The 15,456-nt window shown below is 50.1% G+C and overlaps 1 protein-coding gene across 14 annotated transcripts in view; it reads left to right on the top strand.

Annotated features, from left to right (window-relative positions):
• The window catches only part of PTPRF (protein tyrosine phosphatase receptor type F), a 397,714-nt gene that overhangs the window by 356,907 nt on the left and 25,351 nt on the right, over window positions 1–15,456 (top strand). For 9 of the 14 annotated variants that reach the window (XM_061451477.1, XM_061451480.1, XM_061451476.1 and 6 more), the window contains 5 exons: window positions 603–815; window positions 3,858–4,012; window positions 7,088–7,203; window positions 9,990–10,022; window positions 12,947–13,044. In XM_061451477.1, the coding sequence (XP_061307461.1) occupies window positions 603–815; window positions 3,858–4,012; window positions 7,088–7,203; window positions 9,990–10,022; window positions 12,947–13,044 (615 nt within the window). The remainder of the gene's footprint in view (window positions 1–602; window positions 816–3,857; window positions 4,013–7,087; window positions 7,204–9,989; window positions 10,023–12,946; window positions 13,045–15,456) is intronic. The other 5 variants (XM_061451484.1, XM_061451483.1, XM_061451481.1 and 2 more) reach the window with 1 other exon arrangement.

Genomic DNA, 15,456 nt, shown 5'->3' with positions numbered 1-15,456 from the left:
TTATATCCTTTTTCATGAATTTGTGGCTGACTATGAAATTTGCCATTTTTACTCTGAGCATCCCATGAAATCTGTTACTGTTCTGTGTGATTTACACGAAGTCCTGTCTGCTACCCAGCAGCAGGTGAAATACCAAGGCACTGACAGAAGGGAAGGGGACACAGCAAATGTCACTTTTTCCCTATACATCAGTGTCAGCTGATGTGCATCCCTATGCATAAAGTGTGAGTTGCTGTCCAGACCAATATTTGGGACACAGAACATGGTCCGGTTCCCTCACAGCACGTTGAGATATATTAACTCAGGCTGACAGGCACAGCCAGGCTGTCTCAGGCCTAACATTCATTGTGTTGGCATCCCAGGGCTCAGGACTTTCCCAAAGCTGACATTCTGGTGGAGGTCCTTGCAGTGAGTGTCTGCAGACAGGTGCTACAGCAATGCCTAAATGTATAACACATCTCTCTGGGTTTTTTTGTACCACTACATACAAATCAAACCTGGTATCATCTCCCTTCCCTTCCACCCTGCTGAGTCCTGAGGTAACAGTGTAAGGTGGCGTCATGCTGGGCAAAATGATAGTGATGGACCTTGTTTGTCCCCAGTTGCTGGAGGCGATAAGCCAAGGGAGTCAGAGCAGACGCCAGCGACGCCAGGCAGACAGACTCAAGCCCTACATTGCTGCTCAAGTGGATGTGCTGCCCGAGACCTTCACCCTGGGGGACGAGAAGAACTACAAAGGTTTCTACAACAAGCCCCTGTCGCAAGACCTGAGCTACCGCTGTTTTGTGCTGGCCTCACTGGAGGATGGGGACACGGTAAGGACTTTCTGATGGGGGAGCACTGCCTTTCCTGGCAGAGCTGGGGTGGGCTCAGTGCAGGCAGGGTGAACAATTACTGCAAGCCAGGATGATGGAGTTTTCTCGTAAGAGAGGAGAGTGAGCCTGCATAGCTGGCCTCAACAAGCTGAGGCGGCCGTGGGAGTTGACTTGATAGATGGTGTTGTTGGAGGGAAATGGCACGTACCTTTGACATAACAGATGAGAGTGGAGGGCAGTGTCAACAAACGTGCTGTACACAAGCTCAGTTGTGGCTTGGTGGGCTGTGCCCAGAGCAGAGCTTGACACAGGGTTGGGATGGGATAGGTTCTCATTCTGCTTTTGTTCAAGTAAATGACTGTGGCAAACAGCCCCTTAGAATCCTGCCCTGCACAGCAGCTGCTGAGGCTCTGCAGTGAACAGGATGCTTCCTCTGCTAACCTGCCTTCACAGGCTCTTCTCTGGCCAGAATGTCACTTCCAGCTGACATCTGGAGAAGCCAACCTGATCCCATCACAGTGGGCTGTCAGCAGGGCAAAGCGGCACAGTTGCCTGCGGCACAGGGGCTCTTGCTCCTGTGCCTCCTTGCTAGAGGCAAATGGGGTCTGCCTTCGTCAGCAGCATGCTGCCAAGCACATGGGGCCTAGGCATGTGAGGGGGAAGGCAGTAGCTGATGGAATAAACAGGCAGTAGCACAACAAGACCTGTCCAGCTGTAAATATGAAGGACAGGAGTGGTGGTGGAATCTGTAGCAGCAGCCAGTGTGTAAATAATTAAAATAATAGAGATGCACAGAATCCTTTGGTCAGCTTCCAGCTGCGGCTTCCTTCTTCAACCTTGTTTCCTTGTAATGGCTCATTAGGGCTGGTCAAGTTCTTCATTACTCATCCAGCTCACGTGTTCTTGTGGCAAGATGCACACGCTGGTAAGAGAAGGAGAGTCAGAAATTAGCAGCAAGATAGGGCAGCAGCCTTAAGATGTGCTATCCTGGCAGTCCCTGTCAAGAAGAGATGACCTTAACTAGCTGATCCCAGACTATCATCATCATCATTCCCCTAGCATTTATCTGCCACAGCCCTTCAGTGAAGCACCCACCAGCAGAGTTGTTACACCCTGCTCCTAGAGACCACCTTTTTGCGTCCCCCACTGTATCATATCTGTTTTCATGTGAAACGTAAGGCACTCTGTCCAAGGCTGTGCACTATCTCCCCCCCTCAGCTCCTCTTAAATCACTTGCTCTGGTGTCATCAGGCAAGTGTAACATTGCCATTCTTCAAAGGCAAAGGGGGGTGTGGTTGAAACACCATCTCTGGAGAACAGGGGCACATGCACCTTGCAGTCTGCCTTTGAAAATGCCACTGAGATAACTGTCTTTCTGATCTCTTCTGCTTCTGTTTTCTCTTGGAAGGAGGCATCTCCAAAGCATGTCTTCAAAAAATATGAATCTTTGTCCCTTGCACAAAGCTTTGGAGATGGACACATGTGTTACTTTGCTGCATAGATCAGCATGCTCCTTCCCCCTACCTAATGCAGTTCGATCTTTCTGAGTAGTCATAGGCAAAGCCTTTGTGCCTTCTTCATGGAGTAGCCACTTGCCACTTACATATAGGGGAGCCCCAGGCCTTCTGTCCCATCCTCTTACTACCAACGTAGCATCTTTGTCTGCTATGCTCAGATAGAGCTGTTGCTGACTCCTTGCTCCATTGTTTGACGTAGATAAGGGGTGCAGGATAAGGCTGATGGGTTGCAATGATCCCATGGAGATTCCCTTTAGGAACAAAGCTGAACCAGGACCCAGCAGCTATTTCAGGATCACTGAAAAACGGCTGAAAGGTTTCACAGACAAAGCAGGAACCACCCCTCCAGCCAGTGGCATCTCTGACCACTGATAAATATGAGGAGAGCAGCAATGATGCTGCACCTGAGTGTGCTGCCAGAAGGATGTCACAGATAAGAGCATTTTCTGTACTCCATGCATGTTTGAAACCAGGCTGGCTGGAATCAAGAGCACCTGTGAGAGGAGATCAAGATGTGCATTTGTGTGACACCAGCACGCTTGATTTTTCCCTTTCTTCTCAGATGCACCTAGACATGAAGTGTGTGTTTAAACTTCGACCTTAAAGCAGGTTTATAGATCCATGGGCACCTCTTCAGTGACTGAAACTTTCTATGGCAGGAGCAGAGCTTTTCTGGCTCCCTGATGCCAGGCAGCAGGTGCTTCTCAAAAGCCACAGGCACTGAACTGCTGCAGCTCTAGCCCTCTGACAGGGAGAAAGGATTACTTTTTGCAGCACTTAACCCTTCTGACCCAGCAAGGCTGAGCTGTGAAGGGACAGCACAGTTCCGTAATCCTTAGCAACAGCAGCAGAACAAGCCAGGTGCAGTGTCATTTTTCTGCAGGAAGGGTTTGGGTCTCTGCTAATCTCGTCTTGCTGGTGGGGCTAGAAAGCTGTCCCTTAAGGTTGCAGAAGTCTCTGGAAAGGAGCCTGTAAACATGAGCTCCTTTCCAAGGTGTGTTTGTCAGGGCTGAGACATCAGGTAGAAAATGTTCCTGTTATTTTGTTCCTTTAAGAAAACCACACAGCCCAGCAGGGGTTTTCCTAATACAGCCCTGTCCTGGAGAGTTGTGTTGATATCAGCACAGCAGGTATTATAAACCACTTAGGAATCATCAGCCAGCCCCACTGTGCAATTGGTTAGGATTCAACAGCCTGTGATTTGGCTCCAAGAGAATCCAGGGCTGGCAAGTGACTCTTAGCTGGGCTGCTCCAGTTTGGCACCTGGAGGCCAGGTCTGCCAGCCAGGAAGTTAATGGCACTGGTTTGCACCAGGAAGAGGCTGGTGAGAGGTTGGCAAGACCACAGCATGACCTCTTCCTGATTCTGAGAGAGGGAGGATCCAGGTGTGCTGCTGGAGTTTTAGAAGCATGACCATTCCCTGCTGGCAGAGGCAAGGGGAAACCTCTGCATTTCAGGGGTGTAGCTATTGCTTTAGCATAATGGATACTTGCTTTTCTCTCCCTCTCCTGCCGGTGCTGTTCAGAAGAGATACGCAGCCAGCCCCTACTCAGATGAGATTGTGATGGAAGTAGCTTCAGCAAAGCAGCAGGATGAACCGGAGATGCTGTGGGTGATGGGACCTGTCCTGGCTGTGATATTAATCATCATCATTGTCATTGCCATACTCCTCTTCAAAAGGTGAGATCCGGTCCAGAACATAGCAGTTTCAACATTAGCACTACAGGTAACAGCTCTTGCAAGACCCTCCTTCCTTCAGATATGTGGTGATGTGATAGACAGTCCTTGGTGGTCACGGGAAGGAGGAAGGTCTCTATCTGGCACAGCAGAAGGCTGCCTTATAAAAGCAGCAGAAGGGCTAGGCATGCAGAAAGTAATTAATATCAGCCCCAAGACACTGAGCTGCTGTGGATTCTGGAAACGTGTGAGCTGTGGGACAGAGGAGGGCAGCTGTGTCCATATAGCCAGTCTGCTGGCTACTCTCTGGTCTCACAGCTTGCATTTGCAGCCTTGGGGACTTCTCTAGTACTGGTTTTCTGTGGAAATCGCCTGCTTGATGTCTGGCAGGTACCCCCGCTACTGTGAATTTTGACTGAGGAACATGGCCTTGGCAGTGAGAACAGAGCATGGATGTGACAGGCTGAAACCAGAGTAAGAGCTCTCTTTTTGAGGCCTCTCAGCCCTGGCTACTGGATCAGCACCATCCACACTCTGTGCTCGCAGCTGAAGCAACCACCTGCTTTTGCAGAGCAGTCCTGCTAGAGCTATAACTGTAGTGTGAGATGATTGTTAGTCCTCCCAAGGAGGCACAGGTTGCGTTTGCATGTGTTCGGGTAGCCTGTTCAATTACAGTAGGTCATTCTCTATCAGCTCAGCTCCGAGGTTCTGCTCCTCCTGGACTCTCTATTTACATATGTATCTGTAGCTCGGGGAGGAGGGCTGGCTTTGTTGTCTGATTAAATGGAGCTCTGCTGTGCATGTGCAGCCAGTGCCTTTCTGTGTGAGTGATCATCTCCTTTCTTCTGTTTCTGCTCTTCCCTGGATCTAGTAAGCAAGAAAGGTATGAATCCTTTTTATCTTCTTGTTTTGCTAAAATTTCAAGTCTATTTCTTTTCTGAAAAATAAGCCTGAAGCTACTAAGGGGCATCTTTGTTTTTGGGAGCATGGAGCATGCCAGCCCTGGGGGTTTACAAAGACTTTGTTTCCTCAGAGGTATCAGCCTCCTAGCAATTGCCAACCTCTCACAGCTCTTCGGGAGACAGTTCCAACATAAATACTTCCCAGATTGTTTTTGCAATTAAATTAAAAATCAAAAAAACTACAACACAAGCAGTTATAGGCATTTCTTTGTTTTCTCAGTCACTTCAGACTGAGAGCTGTTCTGTCGAGAATGCAGGTGCATTCTTGCACTCTAGTGAGGAAGCTTTGAGGGAATACCACGCCATTGTAAGAAGTGTTTGCTGGTCCTTAAGGAGGTAAGATGGCCCCAGGGGGGATTTCTGTACCTAGGCCCCTTAGACAGCAAGGCTTAGCTTTACTTTGTCCTAGAGTCTGGTGTGGATGGAGCAATAGGAAGTAGTACCAATCCACTGTGCTCAGACCTGGCATTCATGCCCCTGCAGCCTCCCAGCTCATGCATCAACAGCATACCCAACTCCAGCACCACCCACATGCTCAGAGTGATGCTGTGTTATCCTACAGGTTTTTGCTGTCCAGCTTGTCTTTGGAGGGATTTTTCCCAAAATTTATCTGTGCAGCGTATTCACAGTGTCAGCTCTACAATGGGAATGAATTGTAGCTGAGTAGTGGTGGATAGCTTGGGATCTGAAGGTTTGTTTTAGCAGTTGCCCTGACTAGACAACTAATGAAAGACACAAACATGAATTATGTGCTGTGCCCATTCTCCGTAAAAGGCAGGCCACTTTGCTCAAGGGCTCAGGGACTGGAACACCGTAGCACATGGCACATCCTGCTGTGTTTCTGATAGGAGAAACAGTGCTTTATTTGTTTGCCATGAATTTTCCGTTCTTTCTATCGGTGCTCTGAAGTCTCAGCTCTTTTGTCTCAATCCAGGCAGCTAGAAGGCTTCAGAGATGTTGAGATGACTTAGAGCAGTGTAAGGCTCACAAGCTGGTTCTCCCCACTGAATAGTTCCAGTATTTGATACAGCCACAGGCTGCAGATGGAACATTTCTGACCATACATGGCTCAGGGTCACCACCATCCGGAGATGCATCTGCCTCTGTGCAGAACCTGGCAACCCTTCAGGATGCTCTGAAATGCCTCACAAGGGATTAGAAAGCAGAGACTGACTGTAGTGATCTGCAGGATGGTGAATGTGCTAGTATTCGTACAGACTAGCACTGATGCAGCTCCCTCTCTTCCAGGAAACAGCAGGTCAGCAGAGGGGTTCACCATCCCACAGAATCCATTTTGGGGCTGTAGCCAAAAGACAAAGTCTCTGTGTTTTGATGCATGCTCAGCATGTTGGCAAAATGTCAGGGTCAGCACAGACTCAGAATAGAGTACTGTATTCCTGCTCCTGCCCAACACCCCTGTCTGCTGCATGGGTATATCCACTGTATTTGTAATACATACCAAGAAATGGACTTAAAGAATCACTAGTAACTCTTCTTGCAGTCTTAGATTTTCTTTAATATTCACTTGTCCACTTTTTGAATGGATCTGTCCCTGTTTTGACTGTGAATTCCAGCAAGAGCCTGAGGTGGTGGCATTGCTCTAGGCATAAATACGGCATGAAGAGACAACAGTGTATTTTATTGTTCCATTAATACACGCCTTGGGTGCCTTCAACCATTCAAGACATGTATTAATGGCCCAATAAAACACACCCTGAAGAGCCTTTACACTATTATATTACAGCATTCTATATTTAAATATTTCTGATACTTGGGAAAAAAAATTATTCTATCCTTCCACTACAGGAAATAGTTCCTTGAGAGAGTAAGAGGAGACAACATCTTACATCTATCTCCTCTTTCTCTAATAAATATTTTGCGGAATATGACATTTCAAAGTGCCTCACTAATCAAACTTCTGCCATTGCTTACATATAATCCTTCCTGTTTCAGAGCTGGAAAACTGGAGGCACAGAAGATGTGACTTGCCAAGAGCCCATGGGAGCCTGGGATGGAGCTGGGTGTCTGGGACACAGGGACCCAGTCTCCTTCCCAGGTGGTTCATGCTGGTCTCTTCCAGAGCTCACCTACTTCTCTCTGTCCTCTCTGTCCATAGAAAAAGGGCACATTCCCCCTCTTCCAAGGATGAGCACTCCATTGGCCTGAAGGACTCGCTCTTGGCCCACTCCTCTGACCCAGTTGAAATGAGGCGGCTCAACTACCAGACTCCAGGTAAGGAGCAGCCAAGCCCCCTCCTCCAGTTCCCTATGCCAGAGGAATTGCAGTCCTACCATCACAGCAGCTCTGTACCTTCTCAGTCACAGTGGCACAGAGGGAGCTTAGACCAAGGATATCCCAGTGTGCCCTCTCTGGTTTGAAAATGCTTCTCTCTGGCCCTGTCACTGCAGGAGCAAAGGGCTAGGGAACCTAGATAGGGACAGCCTATTGTGTGATGTGTGTCAGACATTGCATGGAGCTCAGTGTGGTTGTCCTGAGCCAGAAGGAGCCTTCATGCAAAGTTGGGAGAGCTCACCAGAGCCCACACCTCTGTTGTTCCCAGATGCTGTGCTGTGGGATTCAGTGCTGAGCACCACTTTCATTGCTGGCCATGGGGACTGAGCTGGGGAGGGGATCAGGAGTTTACAGAGAGCCTCTGTACTGCTTGGGGTGTCCCAGCAGTTTCATCCTGGCATCTTTGGTGTACCGACTCCTGCTCTGCTGAAGTAAGGGTGAAGAGAAGAGCTACCTGCAGCCTGCATTGCTCTGCAGCTAGTGCTGTGGCCCAGTGAAGGAATGCTGCTGGTCGCAGTGGTTGCAGCACAGAGGATGGTTTTTCAGTAAAAGCTGTTGCTTTCTGCATGCAAGTGTTTGCTGCAGAGCATCTCCTCATGCCTGCACTGGCCTGTGGTGCCTGGTGGTGTAGGTAGTTTGCCAGCCAGCAGAGACAACTGTACTTTGCACTGCAGAAGGGTCTTGTGCTGCTGCTTTGTGTCTGAATGTCTCTGATGGCACCAGAAGTATACAGTACCTGTCATTGTAATGATCAGAAACAGACTCACCCTGACTCATTCAGAGACTCTCAGAGAGTCCAAGTCCTAGATGAGGTGGGGGAGTGCTTGGGCTTTTGTGATGGAGGAAGCAGTTCAGCAATAAATGAGGCACACACAACTCTCTTCTAACTTGCAGCTCCTCCTGGTCTGTAACCTACTTTCCTTTTCCTCCTGCTGCTCATTCATCTTAAGAGCTTTCATCTGACAGGAGAGTTTTAAAGGGACCGTTTCCTGATGTAAACCTGCCATGTTTGGGAGGAATGGTAAGAGGAGCCTTTCTTGTTGCCACTGACAATGATCTGGCTCAGACCTGGGGTGGGCCTCACCAGCACGTTTCCCTCTGTGCCAAAGCAGCTGTCAGAGATCCGTAGTTAACACATCTCCCAGGCAGGACCAATAGCAGATCTCATGGGTAGGATGCAGTGAGAGCCTGGCAGTTAATTGGCAACAACGCAGACCAGCATGGTATTCCAGCATGGGAGGAAAATGCTGTTGGGAGCAAGGTAGGCCCCTGCGCTAGAGGAAGAACATCTCAACAGGCGAATCACTGGGAGCAGCACTAGGGGAGAGGGTCACACACAGTCAGCAACAGCATGCAGCTTCTTGAGAAGGAGCAAGGTCTTGAGCAGGGCTGTTCCAAGGACACCTGTTCATGGGGACAGGCCTCTGTGACATGTCCCCACTGTGCAGGGACGCAAGAGCCAGCTTTGCTCTATGCTCATGGTTTACATTGAACAAGAGAAGCAAGACAGGTCAGGCTTGCATCTACTCCCATCTCCAGTGAGATTGGGAAGTTTGCAACAAGGGCATTGCTTGCTAGAGCTGTAGGAGGGGTCAAGAGCTGCCTTCAAGAAAGGAGAGGAGTCCAGGAAATTCTGTTTTCCTGCCTAAGGATAAGACAAAGCCTGGTTTATTTAGTAAGTTTGCAGAGCTCTCTGGTGAGGCAAAAAGAAACCAAAGTGCCCAGTTCACTTGAGACAGCAGCAGTGTCCTGGGATGCTGCTAGCCAGCGCTCCCCCACAAAGTGACAGCACTGTCCTCCTCCCCCTGCATCACTTGTGAGGCTTTGCGGGGTGGAAGCAGGTGTCATGCAGCTAGAAGTGACGTGTTTCAGCTCCTGATGAGCTTGTTCTCATTAATGAGGAGGCATGAAAACCACGAAGCCCACTGGGCCCATGCTGTTGCCCCTGTCACCTGCCTGAGGTTGAGGCATTGTGGATGAATTGACAAGAGGTGCTATCCACCGGCCCTGCATGCTTCAGTAGTTGGTATCCCTGCTGGAGTATGCTGAGCAGGGAAAACTTGTTTAATGCATAATTAATGGGGCTACTGTTATTAAATATTAAGGTTTCTCATTTTTGTGGTTTTTACTTCAGACAAGGGTTATTTCCCCCACTGCTGGCCTCCCTGTACTAACGTACCACTGTGCCAAGCTGCTTGAGAGGATATGGGACTGGGCAGTGTCCCAGTACACCATGAAATGAGCCTGAGTTGCACTCCTCATGAGCTGCAAGTGAGCTGGAGGCTCAGGGACACTGAATGGAGGATGCTAGGCCTGAGTGCAGTCCCCCTGGCCACCAAGCAGCACAGATGTCCCCTATACCTGCCATCCACCTGCCCTTGCTGGCTCCTCTTGGGCATGGGGCTGTGGACAGTGCTATGAAGTAGCTCTTGGTGTCAAATGAAGACCTCTGTGCTCACTCCCCTGTGAGTATCTTCAGCTCCACGTGTTTGTCAGCATCAGAGGGTGGCTCTGACCAGAACCAAAAGCCTCGTGTGTAATGGCCAGGTGCACAGCAGCCCCAGGGCCAGGCAGTCAGTCCTGTGCAGGAGGGAGGCTCCTGGCGCTGTGGTAAATGGTGCTTTCCTCTGCATCTTCATCTCTTGGTCTTTCCATTTCTGTACCTCTGCGATGATGACTAAAGGCTAATGGGATTTCTGTTCTTGCCCCATTTCTTTTCTTTGCAGGTGCCAGTGTCCCCAGTTGCCCGAATGTCTCAAGTTAGTTTTAACTCCTGTATTTATCTTTTGACACCTTTTGCTTTTTCTTTCCCTTTCTCTCTCGTCTCTGTAATTTTTGTTTCAATGTCATGAAGGTCACCCTCACTCACAGCAGACTGTAGAATGGCAGTGATTTCACTTTTTGACATGATGTGCAGGGCCAAGCTCGGGTACTGTTTGCACGGCACTACAGCAGCTCACCACAGCACAGTGCAGAAGGAAGGCCCCGGGTGCTGGGCTGCTGGGATGCTCCTGTGGCAGCCGTTTGTCTGCTACCATGCCTCCTGCCCCCTCACAGTGCCATGCCAGGCTCTGCTGTGGCACCAGGCCTGCAGCTTGCCCTACGTGGGGACAGATAACCTCAGCCATTCTGGATGGGGTGGCCAGCTGAAAACCCCTCACAAACAGATTGAAGGGTGCTCTGCAGCCCAGTGGTTGAACACACTCTCCTCCTACCTCAGGCAACCTGCCTTCCCTAGGCTGGGTCACCTGTGCAGTAGAGTTGGGCAGAACAGATGCCAAGAGATGCCAGTCTTCTCTGAACTGTCATGCAGTTGGCCTGCTTGGCAGTGTTGGCACCAGAGTCCCAGGCACAGAGCAGAGGGACTGCTCTAGCAGGTTGGATGGAGTAGTATCAGTCTGTGAGTGCAACTGCCCCTTTATCTCATCTTGTGAGCTTCAGGTTGACTCTCAACCAACCATAAAGGTGTGTCCTCCCTCCTGCTTCATGTACAAGGCATCTGTGTATGCACACAGGAATGGAATAAATATGTAGGATAAATGCTTCCTTCAGGATCAAAGGCAAGGGCTTTGCAGTCTGCAGCCCTGCAGGCATTGTGAGACCTCTGAGCCCTTCTAGCCTGGTGGACATCTCACTGTTCTCTTGCTAGTCATTGGAAGAGCATGTGGAAGTCCTGGTAGTGTGTACAAATCTCTGTCTTGCCTTACACTGTCAGTGGCAGTTGTTTTAGGTTCATTGTAACAGGATACCAACCACCTCTTTCACACCATCTGCTCTTGCAGTGTTGCCTTGTTGCAACGCTCCTTTGGCCAGCAAAACTGAAGTTTGGTGAGATCCCCTTGTACTTCTCAGCAAAGATGAGTGTTTGCAGCTCTGCTGTGGTCCATGGTTCTGCTATACTTCATACATAACCACACAGGGATAAGCCCATACTGTGACTATGTTCCAGTCCCTTTCTTCATCCCGCCCCACACTTCTGTCTTGGTCCCACACTGTTCTCATTCAATGGCTCATCCGTAACAGCTCTACACTGCAAAGGCTGCTTCTGAGCTACAGCCTCTAGAGCTCTGGCACCAACGAGCATATTGTGCAGAAATCAGAGAATCAACTTTGTGTGCCTGCTCAGCCACATTGGGGATCCTGATGGGTGAAGTGGCAGAGGACCATTTGCAGGAAGACCTTTTCGCAAGGCAGAAGAGGGGTATTTCCTTCTCTCTCTGCCCATGTCTCATCCGTGGATAGCTCTGCACTGTCAAGTGATGGAGGGATGAGCGTGTGTTGGATCAGGTCTTACCTATATGCAGTGACATCAGATGTTTTTGGGAGAGGTGTGAGGAGCCCTGCTGTGCAGTGGCTGTGGTGTAACACTTCCATGTTATCACCTAGTGACTTGTCACCACTCTGTAAAATGCACGTACCCAGCCTGGGGACTGCTTCGTCACCTCAGCAGCCCATCACTGCCATCTGTGGCAGTGTTATGGCTCCTTAGCAACTGGCCATGCTCCAGTTTGTCTCCCTGGGTATGAATCAACAGCTTCAGCCTATTAATAATCATTATTACCCATGTGGGCTTTCTGGGAAACCCACAGAGAAGCCGGTGGAGTCACGAGCCTTGGGAGTTGGATGAGCCAGGTTTTGGATGAGATGTTTCACAGCCACATTCCTGCTACTTCACATCTCAGCTTCAGACAAAGGTTATAATGGTTGAGCCCTGAATCCCAGGGCTCCAGAATGACTCCCCCCAGTCCTGCATGCACACCCTCACAGTACCTGTTCCCTATGCAGGACTTGTGGGATCCCCTCCTCTATGCCTCTCCCCTGATCAGGGCTTGGGCTGTGCCCAGGATGAGCCATACTGTGCATCCCTGCTTTAGACAGGGCAAGACGTCTGCCATGGCTCGAGCTGCATCTCAGCTTGCAGCACCCTCCAAGAAGCTGCTCTAGAGCACATGGTGCCTTGCACAAGACACCCCAATGTGGAGCTGGATTTTGGGCCCTGGAGCTGGCTTTGCCTCTGGAGCACCCCTAAAAAGCACTGAGTTATGTGAATGCAGGCTGCTCCTCATGAAGAGTTGCTCCTCAGGTCTTACAAAGTTATGCAGTCTCTGACCAGGGGAGTAGCCATTCCTCCATGGGGCTCTTTCCGTCTTTCTCTAGGTCCCAGGGGCTGGGTCAGGATCTGCCTACCCCAAAAGCTGTGCACCTACACCACGGAGGTTTCCCTTGGTGCAGGTCTGGGCGAGCTTCTTCTTGGCTGATACTGTTGTTAGGGAGGATCAGCCTCAGCCCTTGGTGGTGAGAGCACCAGAGAATCAGTGTGTTCAACTTCAGCCCATGTGGGAGCCCATTCCTGCCAGGGGCTTGCTTAAGCCCCTGCTGCTGCGTGGCCTGCTCTGTGTGCCCTGTGGCTGTACTGTCCGAGCATGCTCACCCAGTCATGCACATTCTGCACATCACTTTTCTGTTGTGTTTCACTAAACCGTGTGCTCTGAGAGTGCGTGCAGCATGCTGCGTGATCTCGCCGACTTCACATCCATCCCACCCAACGCTTCACATAGTCACACATGTCCGCCTTGCACCCACCTTTTGGGTATGCTGTGCACATGCTGTTGTCAAGGATTCCTCGCCCGTGCAGAGCCATAACCGTTTTCCTCTCCCTCCTTCCTCCTTGTGTCTCTTGCAGGCATGCGTGACCACCCCCCAATCCCTGTGACGGACCTCGCTGACAACATCGACAGGCTGAAAGCCAACGACGGGCTGAAGTTCTCCCAGGAATATGAGGTGAGCATAAGAGTATGCCAGGCAGTGGGGGCAGAGTGATGCCAGCCAGGACCCCCAGCAGAGAGGGCTTGAAAGCTGAGCTGTGCCTCCTCTGCACTGGCATCGCCTGAGCAGGCCCTAAGCCAGGCCTGGGAGCCTGCCAGCATCCCCTGCCAGCATCTCCTGCCAGCCCCAGAGTGGTGGGAATTTGCCTTGAGCAGTTAAAGCATTGCTTGTACAGGGAAAAGGCCTTGCACCTGAATGCACAGCAACCCACCACACTCCCACCATGGTTACAGTCTTAGGAGTGAATGAAAGCTCATGTCTACCCACTTGGGCTATCACTTGGAAATATGCCTGTATTTACTGGCATATAGGGTTATATATAGAATCATAGAATAGTTAGGGTTGGAAAGGACCTTAAGATCACCTAGTTCCAACCCCCCTGCCATGGGTTTTATATATTCCAGGAAAGGGAGAGAAGGTAAGAGATGAATTCTAGCTAGTTCAAAGGATATGCTGCATGTCTCTGAGAAGTCTTGAAGCTTCTTTTTGCTCCATGAGAGCTGACCTCCATGTAGGTCTGTCAGTCCACAGCATCCTGTACCCCTTCGTTTCCATATGCAATCAAGGCTTTGTTTTCTGTGCCATCTTCCTGCCAACAAACACACATTCAGGTTTTCATTCCTGCTTTCCCCATGTAATCTCTCCCCGCACACTGCTGGACTGTGCTGACATTGCCTGTGCCATTCAGCATCTCTGTGCTCATGTCCTACTGCCCTGGAGCAGTCCCATTACCCCTCTCTGCATGAAGCTCTCTCTGCCTGTGCCTTGCAGTCCTGAGCTGCAAAATCCCCTGTGCTGCTGAATCACCCTCCTGCCCTTCTCCATATCTGGTAGAGTCCCTGGTTAGGTACTGTCCTCACCTGCCACTAGTGCTCCCTTTGCTCACAGAGAGGCACATGCTGGGTGTTTGATGAACCTCCACTGCACCTCTCTTAGCCCAGAGGACTCTCATGTCCTCCCCAGAGGACAGCTTGCCAAGGGGGTGCACACATGGAGGGGAAGGGGCTGAACTGCACAGGGACTGCCTTACCTTTCTCACCACTCTCTGGGCAGGATGATTAGGTTGAAGACATGTGAAGTCAGAGAAAGTTCCTCTGCAGCAATGGCAGGATTATATTTTTCTGTGCTTACATGCAGGACCCTCTTGAGCTGCAGGGTACTTGTAAATAAACCCCTACCAGTACTGAAGAGGGAATAAATTTGGGAAGTGTCCTTTGCATGTGTTATCGCTTATGTTCGAATTGTTATCTGCCTGTGCCTGTAGCCTCCCCTTTCTGCAGTGTGCCCACACTGATTTATGAGATGAGATCAGAACATTTGCCCACGAGGTAGGATTATATATGCCAGGAAAGGGAGAGAAGGTGAGGGATGAATTCCAGCTAGTTCAAAGGGCATGCTGCATGTATCTGAGGAGGCTTGGAGCCCCTTTTTGCTTCAGGATGCCAAGTGGAGGGCTTTGCCATCTTTCTCTGTACTGCTCTCTAGACCAGAGGGGAGCTGAGCTTTCAGCAACTGTAGCATTATATTGCAACTTGAGAAATGTTTAGAGGAATATTATGCTTTCTTTGCAGTTACCTGTGTGTTCATGTGTGTCCTGCCAGTGGTGCCAAAGTATGTAGTCATATCTGCCTGCCTTGGGCTTTTTGTTCCAAGCCCAGCTGAAATACTAAGCAAAGCTGTCCACAGTGCTACAGACAGACTGCACAGTAGGGATTCAGCAGGACCTAGTGTCTGTGCCCTCCCTCACACTAGGCCTGTGGTGGTTGGAGCCTGCAGCATAATACTGAGCTGTGGCAACTGTTTTGGAAAAAATGAGCATTAAGTAAAGTCTCGTAGCTGTTTTCGTGAGCCTCTCTCTTCTCATTTCTCCTTCTTTAGAACATCATGGCTGGTTGCGAGCACCAATCAGTTGTACTTTTCATCTTGAAGCAGCTATTAAGTAGCTGACTGTTGCATGTAATTTTTTTCCACTGGATTCTGTTGTGTTTTATTCCTCATCAGCTAGAATTTACTGAACATAATGGGCTCATAAAGTGTTTGATACTAGGATGGACCCCAAAGCAGAAGGGGTTGCCCTGTTTGGCATGTGGGGATCAGTACAGTCATTTCCCATTTGGAATGCCGGTGAGAAAAATCCTGGACTGAGTTTGCAGAGAGCAGCACCTGCCTGTGCATGATTGCTGCAGCGATGGGTCTGCTCCCATCCTGGTCCCTGCGTGTACACAGGCTTGGCAGGGTGACAGCTCCCTTTGGAGCCTGCCCTGGGAAGACTGGAGGGCAGGATGGGCACGGCCTGCCTTGCTGTGTAAGGGAATCTGCAGTGGATATGGAAATAGCAGAGGTGGGCGGGGAGCGGGCTGTGCAGCC

Source organism: Pezoporus flaviventris, unplaced genomic scaffold (genome assembly GCF_033815535.1).
Source record: "Pezoporus flaviventris isolate CSIRO_AGI_PZ_B2104156 unplaced genomic scaffold, CSIRO_AGI_Pfla_v1 ptg000013l, whole genome shotgun sequence".
Classification (NCBI taxonomy): domain Eukaryota; kingdom Metazoa; phylum Chordata; class Aves; order Psittaciformes; family Psittacidae; genus Pezoporus; species Pezoporus flaviventris.
Note: the sequence above shows the minus strand (reverse complement) of the source record. Positions and strands in the feature narration are given on the sequence as shown.